The 16,633-nt window shown below is 45.3% G+C and overlaps 1 protein-coding gene across 2 annotated transcripts in view; it reads right to left on the bottom strand.

Moving 5' to 3' along the window:
* Glt1d1 (glycosyltransferase 1 domain containing 1) overlaps positions 1–16,633 on the bottom strand; it is a 72,363-nt gene that overhangs the window by 49,702 nt on the left and 6,028 nt on the right. For both annotated transcript variants that reach the window (XM_055605825.1, XM_055605826.1), the window contains exons 2-4: positions 14,977–15,125; positions 7,110–7,215; positions 2,385–2,436 (exon numbers count right to left, since the gene is read on the bottom strand). In XM_055605825.1, the coding sequence (XP_055461800.1) occupies positions 2,385–2,436; positions 7,110–7,215; positions 14,977–15,125 (307 nt within the window). The remainder of the gene's footprint in view (positions 1–2,384; positions 2,437–7,109; positions 7,216–14,976; positions 15,126–16,633) is intronic.

Genomic DNA, 16,633 nt, shown 5'->3' with positions numbered 1-16,633 from the left:
GAAGGAAGGAAGGAAGGAAGGAAGGAAGGAAGGAAGGAAGGAAGGAAGGAAGGAAGCTTGAAAGATTAAAAAAAAACAACAACAACAAAAAACAGGCTTGTTTTATACACTTGTGACCCCAGCACATGGGAACCAGAACCAGAATAATCAGGATAGTAAGGCCAGACTCCACAACATGAGACTCTCTTTCAAAAAAAAAAAATCTGTTAATAATAATATGGCTTGTTGAGAGCTGCAGGCATAGCTCAGTGGTGAGCATTTGTCTATTATGTTCAACCCCCCAGCATGGCACAAACAAAAGGAGGATCAGGCTTACAAGTATTCAAAGCTGGTATGGGAGGTGAGGCATGCCTGTGACCCTCAGCACTTGGGAGGCAGGAGAAAAGCTGCAAGGTCAAAGCCAGCCAAGGCAATACGCGAAGGCATGTCCCAAAGCAGTAACAGAGATTAGCTCAGCGGTGAAGTGCTTGCCTACCAAGCATAAGACCTTGAGTTCTGTCCTCAGTTCTCGTGCAGACGAGGGGTAGACAAAATTAAAAAAAAAAAAAAAGGAAAAAAGTGGGGGGGAGGGGTGCTGGAGAGATGGCTCAGTGGTTGAGAGCACCAGCTGCTCTTCCAGAGGCCCTGGGTTCAATCCCCAGCACACACATGGCAGCTCACAACTGCCTATAACAGCTTTTAAGGGATCTGACACCTCACACAGACATACATGCAGGCAAAACTCCAACGCACATGAAATAAAAATAAATACATTATTTTTTAAAAAAGAGAACAACAATAGCTACAAAAAAAGAAAAAATGTAGCATAGAGACTGGAGAGACGGCTTAGTGTTGAGGAGACCTGGCTTTGATTCCAGTGGATCTGAGTTTGGTTCTCAGCACCCACATGGTGGTCTACAACTACACAACCATTCATAACTCTCTTCCCAGGGGATCTAACACCCTGATCTCACACCCACTGGCACCAGGCATGCATGTGGTACACAGACATACACACAGGCAAAAACACCTCTACATATGAAATAGATCACTTTTAAAATGTGGCCGGGCCAAGGTGCTACTCAAACTTCATACCAAGGTACCCTAGAGATAGCCATGACAGTTTGTTTAATAAGCACAGAAGTGCTTTTCATGTGTACTAATGTGCCATTCTGACACAGACCATTTCGAAGCTGCATGAAGAGACTAGAGAGGAGGCTTGGTGGTTAAAAGCGCTTGATGAACTTCCAGAGGGCCCAGCTTCAATTCCTAGCACCCACAGGGCAGCTCATAACCACCTGTTCACACCAGTTCCAGGGCATCTGATGCCCTCACATAAACACGCATGCAGGCAAAACACAATGCACATCAAACAAAAAGAAATACAGCCCACACCTGTCATCCCAACACTTGGGAGGCAGAAGCAGGTGGTTCTCTTAAGAATTCAAGGCCAGCCTCGTCTGCAAAGTGAGTTCCAGGATAGCTAGGGCTACACAAAAACTCTGTCTCAAAAAACCAAACAGACAGAGTAGATAGGTAGGTAGAAAGACAGACAGACCATTAAGAAAAAGATCTCAGCATGGAGTGGGGAGAGGCACATAGTCCTACTCCTTGCTGATGAGCTATTGGCAAACTGATGGCTGCTGAGAAATGGAGAGTCAGTTTTTCTCTTTGCATGTGGCCCCTGGTAGGTTGACACTTCAGGGTAGTTCCCTCATGAAAGAGTATTTGCGCAGCAACCAAATTCATGGGGTTTAAAAAGCAAAAGGTGATACAAAGTTGGGTGGGTCGGGAAGGAAGGTAGATCTGGAAGGAGGAATTGAGAGGGATGAACATGCTCAATATACATTGTATGGCACTGGAGAGATGGTTCACTGGCTAAGCACACAGACAGTTCTTATAGAGGACTAGGGTTCAATTCCCAGCCCCAATAGTGTTGAGTCGCAGCTATCTGTAACTCCAGCACCTGGAAGGTCAGGCACAAGACAAGCATGTGGTATGCAGGCAAAAATACCCATACATATGGGGTGTGGCGGCCTGTAATCCCAGCACTCAGGGAGGCAGAGGGAGGCGGATCTCTGTGAGTTCGAGGCCAGCCTGGTCTACAGACCAAGTTCCGGACAGCCCGGGATACACAGAGAAACCCGGTCTTGAAAAAACCAAAACCAAACTAAACCAAATCCAAACCCATACACTTGTTTTTTTTATTATTATTATTATTTTAAAAAGTTTTACATTGTAAAATTCTCAAAGAATTGATTAAAAAAATTTTTTTTAAGCATCACTGAACTTTGTAGGGTATCCACACTGGAGAAATGCAGCACACAGCGGTGCCAGACTGCCATGGTCTAAGACTTCTTCCCTGTCCCCAAGGCCCACTGAAATGACAGCAGAAGAACACGTACCCACTGCACCTGTGCTGCGTCCTTCATCGCCTCCGTGAAAGCCACGGCAAACCTAGTCAATGGATAGAGATAACAGTCAATTAGGCTGGAATTCAATTAAGGCAACTGTGAAGCGGCACTTCCCAACAGCCCATGAGAGGCGTAGAGGACGCGGCTCTAAGTGCCAGCCATTGTCATTACTCCTGGTCACTGCCCATTAGGCCCACCTCCACCCACACCAGAACAGAAAAAGTTGTGTGGAACTTCGCGGGAAATAAACCCAATGATGCTCAAAGCCTCTTATTTCTCTTGTTCCTTTCAAATAAGGCTGGGGAAGCAGAGATTAAAAATCAAAGGCTGGGGCTGGCCAGGTGGCTCAGTCGTTAAGAACATTTACTGTTCTTCCAGAGGACCCAGAGTCAGTTCCCAGCACCCATTCAGTTCCCAGCTCACACATACCTAGTCTGGGGATCTGACACCCTCTTTGACACTTATATGCACATGCACACTAACATACTTTTACTTTTTTTAGGTTTGTTTGTTTGCTTGCTTGCTTGGGGGGTTGTTGTTACTGTTGTTTGTTTTTTGTTTCGAGACAGGGTTTTTCTGTGTAGCCTTGGCTGTCCTGAAACTCACTCTGTAGCCCAGGAAGGCCTCTGCCTCCCAAGTGCTGGGATTAAAGGTGTGCACTGCGGCCACCTGGCTACATTTACATTTTTAAAAAATAAAAAGCTGGGGCTGGAGGGATGGCTCAGTGATTAAGAACACTGTCTGCTTTTTCAGAGGTCCTGAGTTCAATTCCCAGCAACCACATGATGGCTCACAGCCATATACACAGCGATCTGATGCCCTCTTCTGGCATGTGGGTCTATCATGCAGGTATCTGGATAGAGCACTCATATATATTAATAAAGATGGCTCAGCAGGAAGAGGCTTGATCCCCTGGAATCATGGAAGCAGAGAACCAGCTCCACAAGTCGCTCTCTGACCTCTACATGAGAGCTGTTTCATGCTCACACATCCCCACTAAATGAATGAACGTATTTAAAGAAGATTGTGCTTGTCGTGAACAATCGTAACAGGTACATTTTAACAGAATGGGATACAACATTTCTTGCACAGGAACTGTATAAAGATATTCCTTTTGGTGGGGGGAGGCTAGAGAGATGGCTCAGAGAGATTAAGAGCAGTAGCTAGCTGCTTTTCCAAAGGTCCTGAGTTCATTTCCTAGTAACCACATGAGGGCTCACAACCATCTATGAGATCTGGTGCCCTCTTCTGGCCTGCATGTGTACATGCAAGTAAAACACTACATATAATAAACAAATAAATCTTTTTAAAAGAATATTCCTTTTTTTTAAACCAAATCAGTTAAATTATCATGGCACCTGACAGTAGCTTTATGGATTACCCACACATGTAATTTTGGAGCAATCACACAAAATCTTTTGAGAAAGATTTCAGAGTCAGGAAAGTGAGAAAGTGGGGCTGGAGGAATGGCTCAGTGGTTAAGAGCTCTGGCTGCTCTTCTAAAGGTCCTGCGTTCAATTCCCAGCAACTACGTGGTGGCTCACAACCATATACATTGAGATCTGGTGACCTCTTCTGGCCTGCAGGCAGAACACTGCACACATATATATTAATTAATTAATTAATTAATTAATTAATTAATTAATTAAATCTTTAGAAAAGAAGGGGAGGGGGAGAAAGTGAGCTGAGTACCAGCATCCATTGTTGTCTGCTTTCGGACTTGGGGAGACCACAGAACCAGCTGCATCATCTCCTGCCACCATGCCTTCCTCACAATGATGGACTAGGGTGGACTGTACCCTCAAACCATGAGCCAAAATAAATCTCTCCTTTTTCCGTGTAGCCCTGACCGGCCTGAAACTCACTATGTAGAACAGGCTAGCACTGAACTTAGAGATCCTCCTGCCTTTGCCTCCAGGGTGCTGGGATGATGGTATGCACCACCACACCTGGGTCCTTCCTCCCTTAGCTGCCTTTGTCAAGTGTTCTGTCACAGCAGTGAAAAGGGAACTGATACTGTCCTGGATCATTCCGTGTCAACTTGACATGAGCTAGAGTCATCACAGAAGAAGGAGGCTAAAATGATGCCTCGTAAAATCCAGCTGTATGGAGTCCTGTCAGACAGGACTCAGGAGGCTCAGCCCATTTTGGGTGGTACCCTCCTGGGCTGGTGGTCCTGGGGGAGCAAGCCATGGGGAGCAAACCAATAAGTAGCACCCCTCCATGGCCTTTGCATCAGCTCCTGCCTCAAACTCCTGCCCCTGTGTGAGTTCCTGTCCTGACTTGCTTTGCTGATGAACTATGATATGGAATTATACTCTGAAAACCATTTCCTCCACAACCTGCTTCCAGCCATGGTGTTTCCTGACTCACAGCCATCGTAATCCTGACTAAGACAGAAGTCAAATATGCATGCATAGTCACTGAGTAACAACCATTCAAGATAAAGAGTGCAGAGCTGAGACACGCATCACACATGGATACACATCCAAAGCACAGAGATTAAAACTATACTGGCAATGAGGAAAAGAATGAGAGATCAAAAAGGAAGGAAAGGCTGGGGTCAGACTCAAACACTCCAATGAACTTACCACAGCACGAGGTCAGAGGAGCGGTTAAATATGTAGAAAAGGTCCACACCTTCCTACACAGAATGTGGTAATGATAAGAACCTAAGAGGACTGGGGACTAGGCTGGAGAGATGCTGCCTGCTCCTCCAGAGGACCTGGGTTCAGTTCTTAGCACCCACGTGATAGCTCAAAACCACCTAGAACCCCAGTTCCATTTCATCTGATGCCCAATTCTTGCCTCCAAGAGCACCTCTCACACATGGTGCCAGGAACATATGCACCATACACACCCATACACAGGAAATAAAAATAAAGGAAAAACATTTTTTAAATATACAGTAATAAGCGATAAGCATTGTTTTTCAAATATGTACCCAGAAAAAAAAAATGATCCAAATTTTCAGACAGAAACTTCATTTACTTTTGATATTTATAATATAATTACTAAGGACTTATTATGTCATGATTCTTAGAAGCTAAAAAAAACCTAACCCAAAATTAAGATTTAAAACTATACTACATGGGAGGAAATTTTAAAATATTGAAAAAAATTACACAGGAAAAAATATAAAGAAAATACACAAATGTGTATTTTTAATAAATGTGTTTTATTAAAAGCAAAATGATCACTATAAAGCCAGACAAGACCAATAATCTCATTTGTAGAAACATGAGCTGTGTGGTGTCAGACAAGACATCCATGATTCATGCATCTCTCTTGCCCACTGGCCTCATCGGTACCCCCGAATTAAAAAAAAAAAAGTCAGTATTTGTTTTAATAACAACACAATAAATAACCCTAATGATAATACTACAACCTGGATTTGTTCAATAATGTTTTCAGTAAACAGAATTACTTTTCTTCCTCAAGACTGTGCAGCATCAAGTATGTGAATAGAAAGGTAATGTTTTTAGAGTGTGAAAACAGTAATAAGGGATCTGTACTAATATGGGTCATCTTTATTTTTTAAGGTAGGTGTGTGTGTGTGTGTGTGTGTGTGTGTGTGTTTACACCATGTGAGTGCCTATGATGCCTATGGAGGCCAGAAGATGGTGCTTATTCCCAGGAGCCACCTGGATGGTAGTACAGGAGAGAGAACTCTGGTACTCTGCAAAAGCAGCAAGTGCTTTTTGTTGCATTGTTTTTTGTTTTGTTGTTGTTGTTGTTTTGCTTTGGTTTGGTTTTGGTTTTTCAAGATTTATTTTGATTTTCTGTGGATGAGTGTTTTTCCTGTGTGTATATATGTGCACCACATTCACACAGTGTTCATGCAGGACACAGCTAATGTCTGGGCCAGGGGTTCCCACACTATCCCCACAGAACTAATGGATGTGTCGTTTCAGAAAGGCACCACTTGTAGCCACTGGAGCCATGCTCTTGGAGGCGCACTGGTCCTGGATGGCTGGGAGTAATGTGTAAATAAATGAGGACTAAGCCAGGGCACAGAACCCCACTGTCTCTCAAATGGTTTACAAAACCCACAAGGCTAAACAGACAGGAGCCATACTGAATAGTGAGCCATACTAGAACTGAGCCATACTAGAATTGTTACAAGGATGACCTTTGAGCTGGGAAACCTAGCTTGAGCCTGCTTTGCTACTCAGTCCTGCACTGTGACACACTTCTATAGTCCTATAGTCCAGTGGAGGCAGGAGCAGAGTTCAAGATCATCCTCAGCTACCCACAGAGGTCGAGGCTAGCCTAGTCTACTAAAGAGCCTATTTCGGCACTTGTGCGCACACACACACAAACGCACAAAACAAAAGCCCACACTAGCTCTGTCTTCCTACCTGGAATGCTCCTGTGATATTAACAGTAGGCCAGGTGCATTGTAACATTGTTGGTTACAATGAGAATTTGTAGCAAAATTTAGACAATACTAAGGGCCAGTTGCATTTTGTGGGGTTGTTGTTGTTATTGTTGTTTTGAGACAGGGTCTCTCTCTGTAGCCCTGGCTATCCAGGAACTTGCTATGTAGATCAGGCTGGCCTTAATCCTCAGATATCCACCTACCTCTGCCTCCCAAGTTTTGGAATTAAAAGCATGCACCACCATGCCTGGCAAAGGACCTTTTTATTGATGGTGTGAATTTGATTTCCCTGGTACGATGAAAGCCCTCCCAAAGGAGAGCGCCCATGGCCTTACCTGGCTTCCTCCAGAACTTTCCCCATGACTTTATTTTTTTCTTTGTCACTGGCATCTTCATTTAAATCAGTTCCACCAAAGATGACCCCGAAAGGAATGCCATGACCTGCAAAATGATGACATGTGGAATAGCAGGACAACAGGAAGCATCCCTTGACAACCAGCCCTCGGTCACGAAGCAAAAGCAGAAGTTCCCATTGCGCAGGGCTGTGTGGTTTTTCTTCTGTCTGTTTTGAAGGAGAGCTCTGTAGCTCAGGTTGGCCTCAGCATTCCCAGGGATTCTCCTGCCTCAGCATTTACAGGGATGTAATTACAGGTGTGCACCCCCTCCCCTGCTTCCAGATGTGGGATGGGAGAGAGGAAGAAAGGTGTGTGAGAGAGGGGAATGAAGTGTGTGAGAGAGAGGGAGAGGTGCTTGTGAAAGAGATGGGGGGAGAGAGGTGTGTGTGTATGAGAGAGAGAGGTGGGGAAGGCATGCGTTTGCCACACTGCTGGTGTGGAGGTCTGAGGACAGCTTTGCAGAGTCACTTCTCTTTCCACTTGTGAGTGTTCTGGGAATTGAGTGGTCAGGCTTGTTGAGAAATTGCCTTCATCCTGTGGGTCATTTCACTGGCCCAATGTTTTTAAGGCAGGATGGCCTTGAACTTGTTATTACCCTGAGGGTGACCTTGAACTCTTGATCCTCAGGCATCCACCCAGGATGGCCCAGTGGGCTGAGATTTACCACAAACACTGCCACACCCAGCTTACATGGCAACTGTTGTGCATGCCAAACAAGCACTCTGCCAGCTGAGTTACCCCAGAGAGTAGGTGTGATGTGTTTTGGTGTCAGTTTCATTCCCTTCAGCTCTCCAGAGGGAGAGCAGGTGTCACTATTAGAAACCTGCACTGAGGGCCAGCCAGATGGCTTAGCAGATAAAGGCAATTGCCACCAAGCCTGATAATCTGACCCACATGGTGGAAGGAGAGAATCAGTTCCTTGGAAGTTGTCCTGTAATTTCCACAAAGATCTCTCCCCACCATTATCATGGCTACCACCATCATCATCCCCACCTCCATCTTCATCACCACTCTACACACATAAATAAACTTCTGTACCAAGATAAACCCACACTGAGATTAATTATGCCAAGTTTCACCTGTGGCCGTCAAGACCATTTTTCAAATTAATTTGCTTTCAGTTTCCTTCACCACCATCGATTGGAGCCAAACTCCCCGATACTGTGAGGTGATCAAAGAGCTTGAATGAAGCTGCGGAGGCTGATGACAGGACATGGTCCTGTTTGTCACCTTTAACCTGCGGCTCAGAGCACTCAGTCTTCAGGAGTGGGCAGCATGATGTAGCCCAAGCTACACACCTGGGGTCATCAGGTGTGGTGGTTTGAGTAGGTTTGGCTCCCCCAGACTCATGTGTTTGAATGCTAGGCCCTGTTGGAGCAAGTGTGTCACTTGGGGGGGGGGGGGGGCTTTGAGGTCTTAGATGTTCAAGCTATGCCCAGCGTGGCACACAGTCTCCTCCTGGCTGCCAAGAATTAGAACTCCAGCACCATGTCTGCCTGCATGCTGCCAGGCTTCCCACCATGATGGTAAGCCAGGCCCAATTAAATGTTTTCCTTCATAAGAGTTGCCATGGTTATGGTGTTTCCTCACAGCAATAAAACCTTAACTAAGACAGAGACAAAACATGGAAATAAGATGTTATCATTCAGGGCTAGAGAGATGGGTTAGTAGTTAAGAGCATCAGTGGTTCTCCCAGAGGAAACAGGTTCGATTCCCAGCACCCCTGACAGCTCACAGCTGTATGTAACTCCATTTCCAGGAGATCTAACACCTTCATACAGACTCTGTGGGCACCTGGAATACAGGTGGTGAATGTCTGCACGCATGACTACAAAACATCCTCACATGTGAAATTTTTTAATTAAATTTTTTTCATCACGTATAACTGATTGCTATGGGAGACCTGGCATAGATATGGTAGATGTTTTTACTTCATTTCAGGTAAGAAAACTGAAGCTGGGTGGCCTGGCTCACACTTGTGAGCCAAGGCAGAAGTATTTTCAGGAGCTCAAGGCCAGCCTCAGCTACATAGTGAGTTCTAGGTCTGCTTGGGCTATGAAATGTAAGACCCTATCTTAAAAGCCTGAGTGTGATGATGCCTCCTGTAACCCCAGCATTTGGGAGGACAGGAAAGAGGACAAAAAAGTCAAGGTCACAAGTTTAAAGCCAACCTGGGCTACATGAGACCCTGTCTTAAAAATGCAGGACAAGTCAGACAGAGGTGGTACACACCTTTAATCCCAGCACATGGGAGGCAGAGGCATTTGGATCACTGAGTTCAAGGCCAACCTGGTCTATAAGCAAGTTCCAAGACAGCCAGGGATACATAGAGAAACTCTGTCTGGGGGTAGGGAGGACACATAACAAACATGACAGACAACTATAGGCCAGTGAGATGGCTCATTAGGTAGATGCTTGCCACTGTGAATTAAGCCCTGTTCCTCTGGAAGAGCAGTCAGTACTCTTAACCCCTGAGCCATCCAGCCCCCTAGGGCATGTTCTTAAGACTTCATTAAAGCACTGCAGCCTGCACCAAATTAGTGCAAATTGTATGTTTTATAGGCTAGTTAAATCGTATGAGAGAGTACCCACAATGCATCCTGCACAGTGCCCCGGCTATATTCCGTCTTAGGTAAGGACGACTATAAAGTTCTGTCATTAAACAGTTGAAAAAAATGATTGATGTACACAAGAAGAAAAAAATATTTTTTTTAAAAGGAAAAACACATCGAAAAAAATCTTTTATACACCTCCCCAGGAGGGAGGAACAAATTCCTTGAGTTAGTTCAGTGTTCATATGGTATGAATCATAAAGAAAAGCAGGAACTAAACCAGTCATTTTTTAAAGATTTATTTATTTATGTGTTTTATGTATAAAAATGCTTTGTCTGAATTATGTCTGTATATCAGAAAAGGGCGTCTGACCCCATGAAGACTACAGGTATAGATGGTTGTGAGTTGGGAACTGAACTCAGGACTTTGAGAAGAGTAGCCAGTACTGCAGACTGCTGAGCTATCTGTCCAGCCTTGAACCAGTGATTGACATCTCTGCACCGTAGCCCGGGCATATCTGTACTGAGACTGCCAATGTGCACACCCTTTTAATCTGCATGTTCTATTGAGAAATTTTATTTGCCTGGTCACTTCCTTGGCAAACATTTGCCTTTAAAAAGGGCTGGTGAGCTGGCTCTGTAAGACCTGGGGTCTCACAGCTCAGGAGTTCAAGATCGCGCCCTTCCCAGAAACTCCCCCAGACCAAGACTCGTTGCAAAAGCAAGAGGTTTATTAACCATTGCGCAATGGGGTCACCCCTGCTGGTCAGCAAAGAGTGGCACCTGGAGACAAAGGCCTTTAGGTTTTTAAAAGAAAAATTGCGGGAGATTTGAAGTTGCAGTCTTGGCAATTTAGGATTGGATGAGGAAGCTATAAAGTAAGATAATTGGTTAGTCTTAGGTGCTCAAGCTTGACCAGTCCTGCCAAGTGTGGATGCAGCTGCAATTGAAGGTGGGGGTGGTTAGCTCATCCTTGAAGATTAGGGGCTGCGGACTTTTGGCTGCAGGTCAAAAGCTACTCAGAAGAAGTCTGGGTTCGTTGCTAAGAAATGCTATCTCAAAGACAGGAGTTTTTCTTTTTGCTAAGTGAAGGTCATTGCTTGCTTGCCTTTTTTTCTATCTGTCCTCATAGATAGGGTCACATTTTTCCATTCTCTGGAAAGGTACTAAGAGGATTTAGCTTAACCTGAACCTAAAACTCAAAACTATAGTCTTTAGAAGACATACAGGTTACAAAGTTAGTCTAACCCTTTCAGCTCAACAAGTAAAGGCATGTGCGGCTGAGCTGTCTGAGTTTGATTGCCAGGACTGACATAGTAGGAGAACCAACTCCTCCTGTTGTCCTCTGAATCTAAACGTGCAAGCATGCCTGGGAGTGCTTACAGACACACACACACATACACACACACCACAGCACAGCATAGCATAGCACATAAATGTAATTTAAAGAGTAAAAAGAGGGCTGGAGAGATGGCTCCATGGTTAAGAGCACTGGCTGCTTTTTTGCAAAGGACCCAGGTTCAATTCTAATACCCTAGTGACTCACAACCATCTGTATCTCCAGTCCCAGGAGATCTGACACTCTCTTCTGGCCTCTGGGGATATCAGGCACACATGTGGTGCACAGATATATGTATAGGCAAAACACTCATGTATATAAAATAATATAGGTGCATACCTATAATCCTAGCACTAGAGAGGTAAGGACAAGAGGATCAGGATATTCATCCTTAGCTACATCAAAAGTTTGAGACCAGCCAGGGCTACTTGAGACCCTATCTCAAAATAAGTAATAAAATGAGCAAAAACATATGCCAGGGGAATAAGCCATGCTAGACTTCTATGCACAGCGACCAGTTAGGAGATAACAAATGAAAAGTTGCTCCCAAGCCCAGTGTCCATTTGGCGTTGGTTAAATTGGGCACTGATTTTTCTTTTCCCTCCCTCTTCAGCAGGTTTGTGTCAGAGAGGACTATTTCCTCCCAAATCAGAGGCAAACAGAACTGTGACATCTCTGTTTATTTGAAGCAGAGGTCAAGAATGGTGGTGGAATTAAGCATATAAATTTAAAAACAAGAACCCAATAGGGGCTGGAGAGATGGCTCAGTGGTTAAGAGCACTACCTGCTCTTGCCATGGACCCGGGTTCAGTTCCCGGCACCCACATGGCAGCTCTCAATTGTCTGTAACCCCAATTCCAGGGAATCTGACACCTTCACACTAATGAACATAAAATAAAATTAAATAAATTACAAAAAAAAAAGAACCCAATAACTGGACGAGAGTGAAGTGATCCAGGTCCTTGCCGTCTGCTGGATGTATCATCACAAAATATGACATAGCTTTTGGCCTTCTTCCAGGCTAACCTTGGAGCTGGTATTACAGCAACTCACATCATGACTTCAAGAACATAAAATCAGCCTGGTGTGGCGGCCCACGCCTTTAATCTCAGCACTCGGAGGCAGAGGCAGGAGCATCTCTGTAAAGCCAGCTTGTGCCGCATAGTTAGCTCCAGAGAGGCGAAGGCTACATAGGGGGACCCTGTCTCACGGTGCAATGCAGGGGGTGTCTGCCTAATCCGAAACTCCAAAATGCCAGGTGATCCCAAACTGGAAAGTCTCTGGGGACTAAAATGGGGGCAAGTGAAAAATTACACTCCTACCCTCACAGAGCAGGTCACTGTCACCAGAGAGGAACATTGAACATACTTTGTGAGATCACTTCCAGGACTGAAGGTACACCTCAGCTGGCCGAGCGCTTGCTCCCTACATAGGAAACACTGCGTTCATTTCCCAGGTCCACATAAAGTTGACAGGGTAGCACAAGCCGTAATCCCAGCTCTTGGGAAGTGAAGCTAGGAGCATGAGAAAGTCAGGGGTATCCTCGACTTCATAAGCAGGTTCAAGGCTGGGCTTCATGAGACTCTGCCTCAAACAACAATCAAACCTAAATGACTTAGGACATGTGTACAAGGCAATGGGAACCACAGACGAAGTTCATGTTTTAGCCTAGCTGTCCTTCGAATATCTCACTACATACATGAAGATACGGATTTAAAAAAAAAAAAAAACTGAAATGAAGGGCTGGCAAGATAGTGTAAGCCGGTAAAAGCACTTGCCCACAAGCTTGATGACTTACAGCACATCTTAAAGTTTCAGTTCACTTAAACTGGAAAAGTAGAAAGAGAGGACCTGGTCCACAGAGTCATCTTTTGCCCTCTATATGAGTACCATGGCATGCTATTACATCTCTCTCTCTCTCTCTCTCTCTCTCACACACACACAGAAATAAAATTTATAAATAAATATAAATATAAATAAATATATATAAATAATATAAATAAATATCACAAAGCCATGTCCCCGATTGAAACCAGATAGTGGAGTAGAAAAATCAGCATTTGAATGAACAAGGGTAAACTATATACATTCCACAAGAACATTATACCAACAGTGATAGTTGATAGAAAAGAGAAAGGAAAAGTTAAAAGCTAAAGTTAATTGAAGACCAGATGACTTCAGGGACCTGGGTATGGTGATGTACACACGTGACTCTAGGACTCCGATGATGGAGACAAGAGATCAGAGTTCAAAGCTATCCTCAGCTACATAGTGGGTATGAGGCCAGCCTGAGCTAGTAGGACTAAAACAACAACAACAACAACAGAGGAGGCTAAGGAGTTGACTGAGTTGGTAAAGTGCCTGCCAAGCAAGACTGTAGATCCCCCAAACCCATGGGGGATTGTAGATCTCATGCAAAACCCCAAGCAGGCATTACATGCCTGTAACCCCAGGCAGGGGTCAGGGGGCATAGGGTGGAAATAGACAGGTCCTGAAACTCACTGATCACTCAGCCTAACCAAATCAGTTACCTGTGTTGTTCAGTTAAGAGTCTTGGTCTAACGAGGTGAGGTGTGATGGCACACACCTTTAATCCCAGCACTCCGGAGGCAGAGGCAGAGGCAGGCAGATCTGTGAGTTCAAGGCCAGCCTGGTCTACAAAGTGAGTCCAGGACAGCCAAGGCTACACAGAGAAACCCTGTCCTGAAAAAAGTCTGTCTCCAAAAAAAAAAAAAAAAAAAAAAGCAGAAGGGCTGGCAACATGGCTCGGGTAGTTAAGGCACCTGCTGCCAAGACTTATGACCTGAGTTCAATCCCTGAGACCCACATAGTGGGGAGAGAACCAACTCCTACAAGTTGCCCACTGGCCTCCTCCACCATCACAAAGGATGAATGAACTAATGCACGAAATTAATAAAATAACGTAGAGAAGCAATTGAGAAAAGATAACCAACCTCAGATCTACATACAGACCCAAACATGTGCCTGCATGCACACTACACACACACAAAGAAAAAAAGGACAGGTGAGGTAGATGTGTACACGTGTGCTGTAGAAAAAAATTTATCGTGTAACAATCAAAATGAAGACTAGGGATGTGCACGCCCTCAATTATTAAGCCACCTGCAGCTGGAGACGTGCATAACTATGTGTATGAGGGTAAGCCAGGTCCAAACTACCTGTGACGACTCATTTTAACCGTCAACTTGACACAGCCTAGAATCACCGGGGAAGAGTCTCAGTGAGGGTTTGGGTTTGTCTAGGTGGTGTTGGCCTGTGGGCATATCTGCGTGGAGATTGTCTTAGTTCAATTGATGTGGGCAGACTAAGTCTACCGTAGGTGTTACCATTCCCTAGCCAGGGGATCTCGGACTGTATAAATATAGAAAGGGCATTTGTAGGAACTGTGTGTGCGCTCATTTCTCTTAACTTCCGACGTGATGTGACTGGCTTACCGTACCCTGGAACTGTAGGCCAAAACCAGAAAACCCTTTCTCTCTTAAAGTTGCATTACCCAGAGTATTTTATCCTAGCAACAGGAAAATAAACTGGAACAGCACTCATGGAGAAACCCAGGTAGGGAAGAAAGCGGCCTCTTGTCCACAGCTGAGTGAGTGGATCACCATAGACACAAATGGTCTGACCAACGGCTTCCACAGCTTTGTGAGAGACCCTCAGTGCGCTGTGGACAAAGGCATGTTCACCAAGCCTGGCCTCAGGATGACACTCAAATATTTATACAGTAAAGACACCATCGATATCTACCTGTTCTGAACCAGCAAGGTTACCAAATTCAGAAAATCGCTTAATAGAAAAAACAGAGCCCTTGAATAATCCTTAAGTTTGTCTTTGGGTAACAGGGCCCCGTGCCTGGCAGCACTTCCCCTGAGTGATCGCAGAAGTGTGAGAGCCGTACCTTGCAGAAGTCTGCCTCCTCGGTAGAGGTGAAGGGCTAGCGCTGCTTCCAAGTTCTTGGCTGTGATGAGGTTGGCAATTTCAGATGGGCTCTCAAAGTCAAAGGCATCTCTGAGAACACACATGTGGCCTGCAGCTTCCAGGTGGTCCCTTTATTAAAAAAAAAAAAAAAAAAAGACAGGTTGGAGTGGCCATTTTTGGCTAAGGCTTTACATCAGTTCCACTCACAAAATTTACTGTGCTGCTCCTTGGAGGCAGTCTACACTGAAACACAGATGGAGGCTTGAAGGTGACAGTAGCTACCCACTCGACAGCCTACAGGACCTGGGATCCGGCTGAAAATCAAGGCCAATGCAACCGAAGCTGTGACACACACAGAACCTCTCAGCACATTCCTCAGCATTGGTCTACCTCAAGGCTCTGCTGGCACTTCTCTGCTCCCACTGTTTCCTTTGTTCACGGTCCTGGGGTGCTTCTAGCTGCTGTCGCTCATTTCTTTTAAATCTCTTTCATTTTTAGGCTTAGGAGTGTTTTGCCTATATGTGTGTCTGTGCACTACGTACAATGCCTGGTGCCTGCAGAAGTCAGGTGTCAGATCTGCCAATACTGGGGCTCCAGATGATGGCGAGCTGCCATGGGGGTGCTGGGAACCAAACCCAGGCCCTCTGTAAGAGCCGCCAGTGCCCCTAACCACCAAGCCATCTCTCTAGCCTGACACTCACTTTCTTGCTTTTCTTTTTTGGGGGGAGGGGGCAGGGTTTCTCTGTGTAGCCTTGGCTCTCCTGGACTCTCTTTATAAACCAGGCTGGCCTCGAAGTCACAGAGATGGCCTGCCCCTGCCTGGCAAAGTGCCGGAATTACAGGTGTGCACCACCAGGCTCGGCTTGTCACTCATTTCTTTAAGAACAGTTTCTAGGGACAGGCAAACTGGCTCCATGGTGTAAAGGCACTTGGTGCCAACCCTAACCAACTGAATTTGATTCTACTGGGATCCGCATGATGGAGGGAGAGAACCAACTGTCCCCCCAAGTTGTCCTCTTACCTCCACATGTATGCCATGACGTACGGCATGTGAAGTCACCCCCATGCCATCTCCTGCTCCACAATAAATTAGCAAATGTAATTTAAAAAGTTTTAAAGACTGTCTCCCAGTATGTGCCTCTACCTTGAATCTCCAGAACTAAGAACTCAATAACCCTCGTTTTCTTTGTAAAGTTCCGCAGCCTCGGGTATTTTGTTACCGTAAGCAAGACTAGACTAGCATGGGTCACCTGGTAAACAAAGTACCTTGGGAAGAAGCGCAAGACCGAGTACTCAGTACCATGCTCACTTAGGGGCTTAGAATGGACTCAGCTCTCACACTAACATGTGACTGATGACATCTCTCTGTACAAGGTAAAGACACATATTACATAACACGCTAATGGTCCTGTGCAAGTTGAGGAAAACCTGGAGCTGCAGAGGTAGCTCAGAGGTCAGAACAATGGCTGATCCTGCAATCCTGCAGAGGACCTGGGGGCTCAATTCCCAAGATCTACCTATGGCTTACAACCATCTGTAACTCCAGTTCCAGGGGAATCCGACTGGCCACTGTGGGAACGGCTCACATACTGTGTGTGTGTGTGTGTGTGTGTGTGTGTGTGTGTGTGTGTGTGTGT

This window comes from Psammomys obesus, unplaced genomic scaffold (genome assembly GCF_907164565.1).
Source record: "Psammomys obesus unplaced genomic scaffold, mPsaObe1.curated_primary_1811, whole genome shotgun sequence".
NCBI lineage: Eukaryota > Metazoa > Chordata > Mammalia > Rodentia > Muridae > Psammomys > Psammomys obesus.
Note: the sequence above shows the minus strand (reverse complement) of the source record. Positions and strands in the feature narration are given on the sequence as shown.